The sequence below is a fragment of the Mandrillus leucophaeus genome, unplaced genomic scaffold (assembly GCF_000951045.1).
Source record: "Mandrillus leucophaeus isolate KB7577 unplaced genomic scaffold, Mleu.le_1.0 Scaffold615, whole genome shotgun sequence".
NCBI classification, from domain to species: domain Eukaryota; kingdom Metazoa; phylum Chordata; class Mammalia; order Primates; family Cercopithecidae; genus Mandrillus; species Mandrillus leucophaeus.
In genome coordinates this window covers 325626-339467 of record NW_012106642.1, presented here as the reverse complement: position 1 = coordinate 339467, position 13842 = coordinate 325626, and the positions used below count along the sequence as shown (strand labels likewise).

General features: G+C 37.3%; 1 protein-coding gene across 1 annotated transcript in view; it reads right to left on the bottom strand.

The window, feature by feature from the left end:
• The window catches only part of FAM171B (family with sequence similarity 171, member B), a 73676-nt gene that overhangs the window by 58008 nt on the left and 1826 nt on the right, over nt 1–13842 (bottom strand). Inside the window, exon 2 of the mRNA XM_012000084.1 lies at nt 13666–13839. Within this exon, the coding sequence (XP_011855474.1) occupies nt 13666–13839 (174 nt within the window). The remainder of the gene's footprint in view (nt 1–13665; nt 13840–13842) is intronic.

Here is a 13842-nt window from a genome sequence, read left to right as displayed (position 1 = left end):
TGGAGACCTTAATTTATTCATTCAATACATATTTATACAGGGATATAGCCCCAAGCAAAGCAATTATTGCACCTGGCCTGATCTGGCTTCCAAACTAAAGGAAAAGATAAATATGGAAATACGGAACAGATGCCTAGCCACCAATTAATTACAGACCTTTCACAAGTAGGAGGTGCCTCTGAGAGTGCATAACAGACGAACCTAGCTCAGACAGGAAAGTCAATGAAAAACCTTTTTTAAAAAAAAAAAAAAAAAAAAAGTGGTATTTAAGCTAATATCTGAAGTTTGAATGTAATTATCCAGGTAATTGGGGTGGGGGATGGGCAGTGCCTGTGTTGGATGTGGGTAGTGTTAAAAACCAGAGAAACAACCTGTGTTAAGGCACGGAGGCACAAAACCTGTCACTCCCACGGTACAGAGAACTGGAGCAGTGATGAAGTGGGAAAGAAGCTGGAGCTGAGACTGCAGTGGTGAATCATGCAAAGCCTTACAGGTCACATTACGATTTTTGACTTGGTTCTCAATGTAACTAATGTGTACTTAAAAATAATCATTATAGTAATCAGCATAGGAGGGCAGGGTAGGGAACAATCCCCAAGGCTTTTCTGGGGAGTCTGGATTTCAGAGCATCAAGAATGGACATAAGGAGGCCGGTTGATGTGCTAATATGAGCTAGTGTTAAGAGTAACGTGAGCTAGAACAGAGGCAGTAAACATGGGGAAAAATTAACAGAGGAGGAATATATTTAGAAAGTAGACTCCTAAATGGATTTGCTGATAGATGAAGAGGAGTGTAGAGCTGGTAGCAAGCACAGCACCACTCTCACTGGCTGCTGGAGCACTTCATTGGTTTTTAGTAACCATAAGGAAGGAAATATTTATTTTGGCTGGCATGGTAGGAAATCAAGAGTCTAGGTTTATTATTAAACTGTGATACCTGTGATATAGCCATATAAAGATATCAAAATAATTGGTAGATATATTCAGGAGTGAGCTCTGGGGAGTCTTAGCATATAGATGATATTTAAAGCAACTGGAGTGGATATGACCACCTGGGGGTGAAGAGGATGAGAAGAGAGTCAGAGAATGTTAAACAGAAAAATAAATTTTGTTTCTACTTTCATGTTTTAGAATGTAAGGATATTTTAATGACATGCATATTATAGTTTCAAATGTGTTATGATTATAATATTAATATATAATTTTCAATATAATATAATTATTAGAGAGCAAATTATTTGAGTTATAGACTTTCTACTATACTATTGATAAGGAGTATTGATAAAGAAGAAAGGGGAGTAAATTGGGCCAAGGTTGTTAGAGCCATGATGGGCCCATGTACCATCCCTGCATAGTGTCCTGATCTTTAAGCCAGTCCTTATATACAGAAAGCACAATCACCACAACAGGACTGCGATTTGTCAAGGGGTGTCTATATCTTTTTCACCTTCAGTTCTATGCCCTAGATTGTTCTCTAAAGCTGCAGCTTTCCAAGCTCAACACATGCTATTATTTATCTTTGGAACATCAGAATGTGCTGAGATACAAATTTCTCCTTTTGGATTTCAAAGTGAAAGATAAATTCTGTAAGATAGAGCTAGTCCTCAAAGTACAGAAATTCTCTCTGCCATTCACTCTTCATAGTCTCTTGCGTTCCCAATGTAATCAGTTATTAATGATACCATGAGAAGTGTGAATCAAAAAAAGAAAAATATGGGTTTCACTGAGTTTAGAGATGACATTAATTCCAAAAGCCTGGAACAGCATTGGTGATAAAAATAGCAAGTTAAATTACAGATTTAAATCACTGTAGACTGAAATTACCATTTTGACCCCAAAACAGCTTAGAGACCAAAGATTAATACTTATCTCAGGAGAGAGGAAAAGGTTTAGGTTTTTATAAATGCCTTCTTCGGGAATTACTAACAACCAGGGTAAGCCCTCATCTGCTAAAACTGATTGAGGTTTATAATCAGGCCTGGAGGGATTAGATGACTGGAAAATCATCAGAACCCATATTAAGATTAACTCAATCTCAGTGACTATCTTTCAGTGGAAGAGCCATGAGCCAAATGCAGAGCTTCTGGATTGACTGCCAACAGATTCTGAACAAAGGGTTTTTTCAGGTATAAGGTATCCCACCTGTTTATTATATAACAAAACCTAGATATGAATCAATTCCAAGTCATGCGATTTATCAGAAGATATTTATTACATATTGGCAGCCATTGCACCAACAGAAGGGAGAAACTAAGGCTGAAAGAAGTGACCGAGATACATGCATTCTAAGCAATCACGAATCTTTTAAGGGTTTAGAGCCTTCTGGTTGGATTGTTTATACGGCTGTCCTGCTTGCTAATTTCACCCATCATATCTGCACAATAACAACAACAACAAAATCTTCACATGTTAAGAAAACACAATGTTTTTTGAGTCTAAATGTTATTTGAGTTTGAATGTTACCTTTGTTCTCTTATTGAGTCCACTTAACAAAGGCTTAATTAACCATGGTAGGTTTTCTGACCCCTTTCAGGGGTCACAGATGCCTTTGAAAATCTCAAAGCACATTGAACACTCGATAATGGCAGATTGTCTAATTAATTTCAGGGTTCCCAGGAACCCCCTACGCCCTTCTATTGGCTCCCTAGAACCTCTGCGTTGCCATGAGGTAGAAGGCAGGACTTGGACACCCCAAACAGAGAACGAGCTAAAACAGGGACAGGGCAGAAGCAGCTTTCCATAAGACATGCTCACCAGTGTGCCATGGCAACAACCCGGAGTTACCACCCCTTTCCACAGCAATGACCCAATAACCCAAAAGCTACTACCCTTCCCTAGAAATCTCTGCATAAACCATCCTTTAACGTATATGTAGTTAAAAGTAAGTATAAATATGACTACAAAACTGCCCAGAGCTGCTACTCTCTGCCTATGGGGTAGCCCTGTGCTGCAGGAGCAGTCACGAAGTTGTAACACCATAGGAGCCGTAACACTGATGGTTTAATCAAGCTGCTGTCTTCTACTCTACCACTGACTCACCACTGAATTCTTTCCTGGGTGAGGCCAAGAACCTTTGCAGGCTAAGCCCCACTTTGGGGCTTGCCTGTCCTGCATCAATAAAGTATAAAGGAATGAGAGTCCTTTACATATACATGGGGGGAAAAGGATTCACTACTTGGGAGACCCTTCCTGCTCCACGGACTGTTGACTTGCCTGACTCCCTCCCTCATCTCTTGAGCCTCCAAAGTCTTCACTTCCAACATCTTTACATCCTACATTTGCCAAGCTTTATCGGTGCATAGACTTCTCTCCTATTTGAAATAGTATACTACGGTACAGAAGCAATTTTAAAATACACATTCTTTTGACTCCTCTGATTCACAAACTTGAAGCAGTTGGTAGTGAAAGTTTTAGGTTATGAACAAACTCAACCCTTGTCATACTTGCTATGAAGGAAATTAGCAAATTATCCTTAACAGTTTTATCAGACTTTGTAACTGCCAGTGTTACCACAATTTCTTTTAAGGGTGTCTACCTTAAAAGAATGTCTTTTAAGGGTTTCTAGCTCGTGTCTTACACTTTTCAAACACTGCCAGAGCAAAGAATATAAAAGAAGGTCATTTCTACCTCATTCTAGTTCTAAGAGCATATGATTCCAAGAAAGTTTATTATAAAGCATAGATATGAGTATAATCTGGGAAGGGAATACTTTTGTTTTTAAAAAAATTATTACATATTTTAATTAATATTAGGCATTGCTTTCTTTATTGTAAATAGCATTAGATCAGATTAGCTGTTTCATACAATACTATAAAAATAATGTTTATAGTCAAAATCTGATTAATATAAAGAAAGTGAAATTTTTAGAAGTATTAAGTCATAGCTTTTCTGCTAAACTTCCAGAATTAAACAGCACAAATATATTGAAAAATATACTTCAGAAAGTACTTATTTTATGAAGAGAAGTTATTTGTCTTTAAATACAAATACTTTGAAAGTACCAGTTCATTTAAATATAAATAAGTAGATGGGTTTTTTAACTTCAGGTGTACAAACCAAATTAACCATAATCCCTTGCATGACACACCCTTATCACTGATCCATGAATGGTTCATTTTACTTAAATAGTTAAATAAAGTCTACTATGCCCATTATTTTGGTGATATTTTTCCCCTTACACAAAAGCATGTTCTTCATCTATTTCATTCTTACAGTAAATGGATATTTTTCTGGTAATCTTGTTTCAGTCACCCAGACATTTATAAACAAACCCTACTCATGCAAATGTCAAAGAACATTAGCAGCATGTTTCAAGTTTTAAAGAAACTTAATTCATTTAATTATACTAAGCCATAATTTGACATCTTAATTTTTACCCTTTCCCAAAACACAGGAAAGGAGGCAAGGGTGGAATGAGTCACAAACCCCAGGACATCTGCTGTCTCTAACTCCTGGTTATAGTTAATCCATTAAGAAAAACAAATCACCTGTCTATCCATCCTGTTTCTGTTTGTGTCATGTTCCTATTATTAAAAAGCAGAGGAATAGGTCAGTGGGAATAAAAGCATGAACACTGGTTTTATTTTATTTCAGAAAGGACAAAGGATATGGAATTTTATAATGTCTTTGGTGCCCAGGGTCCTCACAGCATGAGCTATGAGTTGAAGCTGAACATTTCTACCAGTTGACTGGTCAACTGCTTACGTAAAGACCAGCTAGCATTTGGATCCCCACATACGAATTGCTGTTGGTTTAGCCAAGTAAATGTTCTACATCTCAGCAGAGCCAACAAGTGAATTAAAAATATGTAATTTGGCTGGGCACAGTGGCTCACGCCTGTAATCCCAGGTACTTGGGAGGCTGAGACACGATAATCGCTTGAACCCAGGAGGCGGAGGTTGCAGTGAGCTGAGACTCCACCACTGCACTCCAGCCTGGGGGACAGAGTGAGATCTTGTGTCTATATATATATAATTTATAAATGATATTTCTTTACTGAACAGGAACAAAACTGAACTAAGTACAAGAAGTGATTATACTGGCAAATGAAATATTAACTTAAATGTTATATTATTCCCTAAATTGTTATGATATAGAAATCTGCTTGAGGAAAAAAAAAAGCATATTAAATAGAAATTGAAATGTCACATATAAATGAAATTAATTTTAAATCTTACTTTCTGTGTAAGATATAGAACCTTAATGTGGAGAACTTTGGCATTATCAGCTCAAGGTTTGAAGAGTAATACATGACTGAGGCATGCTATAATTCTGGTTCACTAGGTCCCTGAGGCATATTTGACACATTAATAATGATGGAAAGTGATTACCATTTCCCTGACACTCGCTGCCCTACGTGAAATGGCACTCTCAATCACTCACTCATTTTAGGCCCAAATAAACTGGCCTTATATTCACAGGCATTATTAACAAGAATGTAAAAATACAGCCTAGTCATTGTGACACGATCAATCATAAAAGAAAAAAAAATTAAATGGCACAGAATCTGATATGTCTTGGACATGTGAATTGTGCTGATGCAAAAGGCCAATTAAAGAGGCATCTCCAAACAGAATCTTCAAAGCAAACAGAGCTATTTTCTTACGCTTACAGTTATATAGCAATTAATATTTTGGTCAACAGACTACATATATGACAGTGGTGGTCCCATAAGAGTATAATACCATTTTTACTTTGCCTTTTCTATGTTTAGATACACAAGTACTTAAAATTGTGTTACAAGTGCCTACAGCATTCAGTAGAGTCACATGCTGTACAGATTTGTTGCCTAGGAGTGATAGGCTATAACATATAGTCTAGGTGTGTAGTCGGCTATACCATTTAGGTTTGTGTAAGTACACCCTATGATGTTCACAGAATGACAGTCACCTAAATGACGCATATTTCAGAAAATGTCCTTGTTGTTCAATAATGCAGGACTGCATTTTACTACCACACATATCTTTCATGGTTTTAGACTCTTCCAGATAAGTATTTCAAAGCAAACTTTACCAACAGCAAATGGAAAATAGTGTATCCATTTCCTAGCTAAGGCAACTTGGACAAAAGGAAATTAAGAAACATTACACTAAGCCAAGTAAATGAATGACAACAATACCAGAGCTAACCTAGTCAGACAGGCATTGAAAGAGAATCAAGTTCAATATTTATATACTTGGGGGAAGAGCTTTATTACAGAAAAATAATTGGTACAGTTTCTACTTACTCACATTAAGAACACTATAAAGCTGCTACTAAAACAAACTGGACTCAAATTCAACACAATAACATATGTGTTATCAACACCAAGAAATAACTCCTTTTGGTATTAAAATCCTGGAAAGAAATCATAATTACCCCATCTGGGAATATGGCCTTTGAGGCATGATTACTTGGTTATTTTGAATTCCACTTTTCCTGTTGATTTTTCAAATTCCTTGAAAAGAAAAAAGTAAGTAAATAAGTGCTTTCATGGATGGGAGATTTAAGTGGCTACCAAGGGCAGGAGAAAATGGTGAGATGTAGGACAAAAAGTACAAAGTAGCAGATATGTAAGATGAGTAAGTCTAAAGACCTAAGGTACAGCATGAAGACTATAGTTAGAATACTGTACTGTATACTGGAAATTTGGTGAGAGTAGGTTTTGGTGTTGTTATCACACCAAAAAAGGTAACTATGTGAGAGGATGGATATGTTAATTTGCTTGACTATAGTAATTATTTCACTATGTATAAGCCTATTAAAATATCCTGTTGTTATAATATATACAATTAAAAAATAAAGTTAGCCAGGTACAGTAGCTCACATCTGTAATCCCAGCATTTTGGGAGGCTGAGGTGGGCAGATCACCTGAGGTCAGGAGTTCAAGAACAGCTTGGTCAACATGGCGAAACCCCGTCTCTACTAAAAAAAAAATACAAAAATTAGCTGGGCATGGTGGCAGGCACCTGTAATCCCAGCTACTTAAGAGGTTAAGGCAGGAGAATCACTTGAACCTGGGAGGCGGAGGTTGCAGTGCATCTGAGATTGCACCACTACACTCCAGTCTGGGCAACAGAGCAAGAGTCTGTATTTAAAAAAAAAAAAAAAAAAAAAAAAAAAAGTTAAAAAGAAGTTTAAATTATTTTAAGAAAAAGCATACAGTAATACTATACAATACATTTCATTATTTTTAAAGTAACCATCTTAAGAGAGGTAAGTTCCACCTACATAGAATATTGGGGAACAAAAACATTTTTCACTTCAAAAGTATATCAGTTGGCCAAGCAATTCCACTCCTAGGCATTTATCCAACAGATATGAAAACATGTACACACAAAGATTTGTATAAGAATGTAGCAGCTTCATTCAGAATAGCTAAAACTGGAAACAACCCAAATACCCATCAACAGAAAAATCAATAAACTGATCTGTGGTAATTCATACAATGGAATACTATTCAGCAATAAAAAGGAATAAACTACAAAATGTGCTACAAAATGAATAAAATCTATGGAAATTATACTAAGCTAAAGAAGCTGGACACATGCTATTTGATTCCATTTTGTGAAGTTCTATAAAATGCAAAATTAATCTATGATGAAAACAAAATCAACACAGCAGACATCGCCAGGTGAGGGACAGGAATTCCCTAGGAAGGGGCTATGAGGAAACTTTCTAAGGTGATATAAACATCTATATCTCAATAGGGTGATGTTTACATGGGTATATCTATTTGTCAAGAGTGTACAGTAAAATATGTACAATTCATATATGTACATTTTACCTCTAAAAGGACCTATTAAGAAAAAATAAATAAACCCAGTCCATACTACCCAAAGCAGTTTACAGATTCAATGGAATCTCTATCAAAATACCAATGGCATACTTCACAGAAATAGGAAAAAAAAAAAAAAAAAAAAAACCCTAAAATTTATGTGGAACTACAAAAAGCTCCAAATAGCCAAAGCCATCCTGAGCTTTAAAAAAAACAAAAAAAAAAACTGGAGAACTCACATTGCCAGACTTGAAATTATACTGCAGAGCCATAGTAACCAAAACAGCATTGTAACTGGCATAAAAACAGACACAGAGACCAACGGAACAGAATAGAGAACCCAAAAATAAATCTATTCATCCACGGTGAACTCATTTTCAACCAAGTTGCCAAGAACATACATTAGTGAAAGGACAGTCTATTCGATAAATACTGCTGGGAAAACTGGATATCCTTATGCAGAAGAATAAAACTAGACCCCTATCCCTCACCATATACAAAAATCAAATCAAAATGGATTAAAGATTTAAATCTAAGACCCCAAACTACGAAGCTACCACAAAAAAAACTGGGGAAATTTTCCAGGACATTGGTCTGCACCAAGATTTATTGAGTAATACCCTACAAGCACAGGCAACCAAAGCAAAAATGGATAAATGAGATCACATCAAAAGCGTCTGCAGAGCAAAGGAAACAATTAACAAAGTGAAGAGATAACCCATAGAATGGGAGAAAATATCTGCCAACTATCCATCTGACAAAGGATTCATAACCAGAATATATAAGGAACTCAAACAATTCAATATGCAAAAAATCCAATAATCCTATTTAAAATTAGGCAAAAGATGTACATAGACATTTCCCAAAAGAAAACATACAAATGGCAAACAGGTATATGAAAAGGTGCTCAACACCACTGATCATCAGAGAAATGCAAATCAAAACTACAATGATAGCTCATCTCATCCCAGTTAAAATGGCTTTTATCCAAAGACAGGCAATAAGAAATGCCAATGAGGATGTGGAGAAAAAGAAACCCTTGTACACCACTGGTGGGAATGTAAATTAGTACAACCACTATAGAAAATAGTAGGAGGTTCCTCAAAAAATTAAAAATAGAGGTACCATATGATCCAGCAATACCGCTGTTAGGTATATACCCCAAAGAAAGCAAATCAGTATATTGAAGAGATATCTGTACTGCCATGTTTATTGCAGCACTATTCACAATCGCCAAGATTTGGAAGCAACCTAAGTGTCCATTAACAGATAATGGATAAAGAAAACGTGATACATATACACAATGGAGTACTATTCAACCATTAAAAAGGATCAGATCCTCTCATTTGCAGCAACATGAATGGAACAGAACATTAAGTGAAATAAGCCAGGCACAGACCAACTTTGCATATTCTTACTCATTAGTGGGAACTAAAATGTAAAACCATTAAACTCATGGAGATAGAGATTAGAATGATGGTTATCAGAGGCTGGGAAGGGTATTGGGAGGGGAGAAAAAGTGGGGATGGTTAATGAGTATAAAAATACAGTCAGAATGAATAAGATCTACTACTTGATAGCACAACAGGGTAACTGTAGTAAACAATAACTTATTGTATATTTTAACATAACTGAAAGTGTAATTGGAATGTTTACAACAAAAATGATAAATGTTTGAGGTGATAAACACCTCATTTACCCTGATGTGATAATTATTCATTTTATGCCTGTATCAAAATATCTCATGTAGCCCATAAGTATATACACCTACTATGTTCCCATAAAAATTAAAAATTAAAAACAAATCCCACATAGTGGAAACAGGTAGAAGTATGGGTGAAAAAACAATGGCAGAATTTTGACTACTGTTAAAGTTGGGTGACAGGTATAGGCTTTTATTACACTATCCTGTTTACTTTCTATATATTTAACATCTTGCAAAATAAAAAATTTAAAAATAGATATCACTGAAATATGCAATGAAAAATTATCATACCATGAAAATATGCCTCTCAAGAAGCTTTCTCTGTACCGAAAAGATATTTCTATAATCCCTAGAGATCCCCTGTGTCTCTGCTTCACATGGAGAATTTTAAACGGAGCTCATTATTTTTCCCCAGCTCCTCTCGCCCTCAACCCCAGCATGTCTCCCATCTAATGGGCTATCAGAATGAGTATAATATGGTTGTACCAACTACCACTAGCCCCCAAATTAATTCTTCTCAGCACCCTCAAATATTTATTTTTAACAAATACGGGTACAGATGGAGAAATAATAGCTGTTGTATACACTGGAGAAAACAATTGATTTGATGGATACCAACCTTAGTCTTTATTTTCACTGCTCTCTGAAGATGGTGTTTTTGTAAGTTAATGAGAAAATGGAAATGTACTTTTATTTGCTGATTTTTAAAAAATTTTTCACATTTAAGTTTTTTTGTTTCATCTTGCTTTCTTGTTTCTCAGAAATATAAAGAGGCATAAATTTTTAGAATAATAAAATCCAGAGAATACTAAGCAAGGGCAATGGTGAATTTCTCTACTATGGACAGATAAGGCTTAGTCATATATCAGTCATTTAATGTGTCATATTCATTTTCTAAATTTTGCCTGAGAAAAGTCCTACAGTTTTTCAAATGGTACGTCCAAAGAATCAGAAGCATCATACAGAGGTAAAGAATGAACTCAAGCTCAATCACAGCTATTTAAAGGTATATAATATGTTAAAATCCTCCTGGGTCATAAGAGGATTAAGTATACTCAGGTAAAGAATTATGGTTCATGCTTGTAAACCCAACATTTTGGGAGGCTGAGGTGGGAGGATTGCTTGAGCCCAGAGTTCCAGAGTGTGAGACTAGCCTGGGCAAAAAAGCAGGACCCTATCTCTACAAAAAATTAAAAAATTAAAAATTAGCTGGGCACAGTGGCATGAACCTGTAGTTCAGCTATTCAGGAGGCTGTGCCCAGGAGGTTGAGACTGAGTTGAGCCACGATCACGCCACTGCACTCAACCGTGTCTCAGAAAAACCCCCCGAAAATTCTTGATAGAACCTAATAAGTAGGCCCAAGTACTGGTATCAGTTTTCTGTAGTCGGCATAAGATAAACACTGATATTAACTAAAATTAAAGATCCAAAATTTATATACTTTACAACTTCTACTTACAAATTTTACTACATAACATTTATTTTTATAAATCTCCTGCTAAACTCCAATGGAGAGTTTCTCCAATGAAGAAGAATACTGAGAAAGTGAATTCATTCATTCATTCATCCATTCAACAAATGGTTGAATGTCTATGGGTACAAACCAGGTGCTCTTCGAGATATTAGAAATATAGCAGTGAACAAAACAAAGTCCACGCTTTCACAGAGCTTATGTTCTATCAAGGGAAAACAGGCTTATTAGAACAGCTGAGAATAATGAGTACCATGGAGGAGAATGAATCCCGGTAAGAGCAAAAAGGATGCGCAGATTACTATTTTAAACACCTGGTCAGGAAAAGGCCTCTCAGTTACTGAGACACTTGAGCAAATCTGAAAAATGTGAAGTTCCAGAATTCCAGGCAGAGAAAATGGCAAGCGCAAAGGCCAAACACTTGGGTCCACTTGCAAGCTAAAGAAAATAGAACTAGTGTGGCTATAGTGGAGTGAGTTAGGGTAAGGGCTAAAGGAGATGGGAGAAAAGGAGGATACAAAGGATCTAGACATTGGTAGGAGATGGGAGAAAAGGAGGATACAAAGGATCTAGACATTGGTAGGAGATGGGAGAAAAGGAGGATACAAAGGATCTAGACATTGGTAGGCCATTTTCACAATCTGGGCATCTAGTATGAGAGAGATGGGAAGCCATTGGAGGACTGTGAGCAGAAATTATCCTATTTAATTTTTTTTTTTTTTTTTAAGCTCCCTAGCTGTGTGAGGAGAACAGACAGTAGGGAAACAAAGGTTGAAATAGGAAGACCAGTTCAATGGAGAGATCACAATGCATTCAAAGGAATATGTTAACTTCATTTGTCTATAAGCTGTGTTGCATTATAAGACTCAATATTCCAGTAATTAAAACAGCAGTCAATTGAATTGCTCCCTTGTTTGCCACTGGCTTGGGTAATTAGAGTTTTTGAGGAAGAAGAATCATCATAAGTTACTTTTCAGGTTCTAGTTTGATCTATTGAATAGTGTGGTTCCTTTATTCAATCTAATAAGTAAATAAAACAAAAACTGCTACTTTCCCAGACAATCATCTTTTTCAGAATATTCCCTCACAAATATCAGAAAGCAAACATTTTAATTTGCATGCTTGATTCAGGTTTCATATTATTGCAGTTATTCATAACCCTAATCACAACATATATGTATTACAGTAGTCAAAACTCATTTAATATTCCTGAAAGGTACATTGAAATAAAAATATACTGCAAACCATAAAACCCACCAACACTCTCCCAGACTTCTGCTTCATAGTGAATTTATGAAATATCTCTATTAATGAGGCCAATCAATCTGATATATCCAATTTCCTTAAGTTCAGCGAACGGCATGTCTAACAGTAGCCTCACCCAAACCACGTTATCACTTTCAGTTATTAAAAGCTGGGTAGGAAAACCACCATACACTATACCTTTCAAGACTTTTAGCCACACTTGAGTGTTACTAATTGGTTTCAGAGGGTGTCAGAAACACATGCTTTCCTGCACACTTTGGTGATTTCATCCTATGCTCAGAGCACTCTGATAAATTAAATCATCCTGGCTGTGTCATGAATCGCAGCTGGCATGCCTGTGTACTGCTTTTTGATGATGAGCAAGCAATACAAAACGTGATGCTGATTCCACTCTTTAATATCTCATTTTCAGCACTCATATAGTGTTACCAGGCAGGATTTTAAAACAAAAACAAACTTCATAATAAAATTCACTTTGGTTTCACAAAATCTAAGCCCTCGTGCCAGAAAATTGGAGGCTTTTTTCCTTTCCAAATAGCAGACAGAATCTACAGCCAGGAAGCGAAGTGGGTTGGGGGGTAGGGAGATGCAATATACATGGATAATCCAGCTATTTGCTTACCGATGGAGCTGTAATGGGGGTAGAGGGAGAAACTGCAGAACTGTTACAGCCACCTATACCACAGTCGTATTTCTGCACTTTCATTGAACAGTGTCAAGAATCTGCCTCATTTAAGTTCTACTGACAAGTAAGGAGATTTCCCTCTCCAGGGATAGGCTTTTGCTGTACTAATACCACTCCAGACTTCACCATATGTATCCCCCTCTCCTTTTCCCTTTCCTTCAATTACAAACTCCTATTTTGTTTTGCTTCATCTTATTGTACTAAAAGCATTCTTTGCAATAAGATGAACCCTTAAACCCTTCCTGGGGTAAGGAGAAAGAGAAATAAATAATAAAAAAATCAAGATTTCTCTCTTCATGGCTAAATTTAAATATAGCAGGCATGGAGAAATGGTGAAAAGGGATGTGTGGGTGTCCATGGCAAGATTTCTCAGTCTCTAGGAGAGAAAAGGATAGAGAACAAAATGCTTAAGGGATTTAAGAACCGTGTGTGTGTGTGTGTGTGTGTGTGTGTGCAGTCATTCCCACGACGGAGGGTAGAATTCAGGCAGAAGGGAGGGAAAAGAAAATCAATCCAGGCAGTCACCCACCCCCAGCCTTCACGACCCCTCTGCAACCCACTGCAGTGCTCTGAGCTGCCCAGAAAGCTCATTACCCGAAGAGCAGATTCCCTACACCAGATCAAGGGACTAAAGGCTGTGTAGCCAGTCTGGGGCGAGAGATCGGGAGGGATGGTGACAGGAACGAGGATGGGAATGGCTAGGGAAGGGGCGAAGAAGCCGGCGAGGCCCTAAGAGATCGCCGGCCAAGACTGAAACGCCGGGCTGGGCAGCCAGGACCTACCTGGAACCGTCAAGGTGGACGTCGCCCCAGGCACCTCTGGCCTCTCCTCCTCAGCCTCCTCCAGCTGCTTTTGCTGTTGCTGCTGCTGCTGCTGCTGTTGAATGAGGCTGAGGTCGGAGCGGCTGAGTTCCGCTCGGGCGGCCGCGGGGACCAGCCGCGCCTTCAGCAGCACTGCTG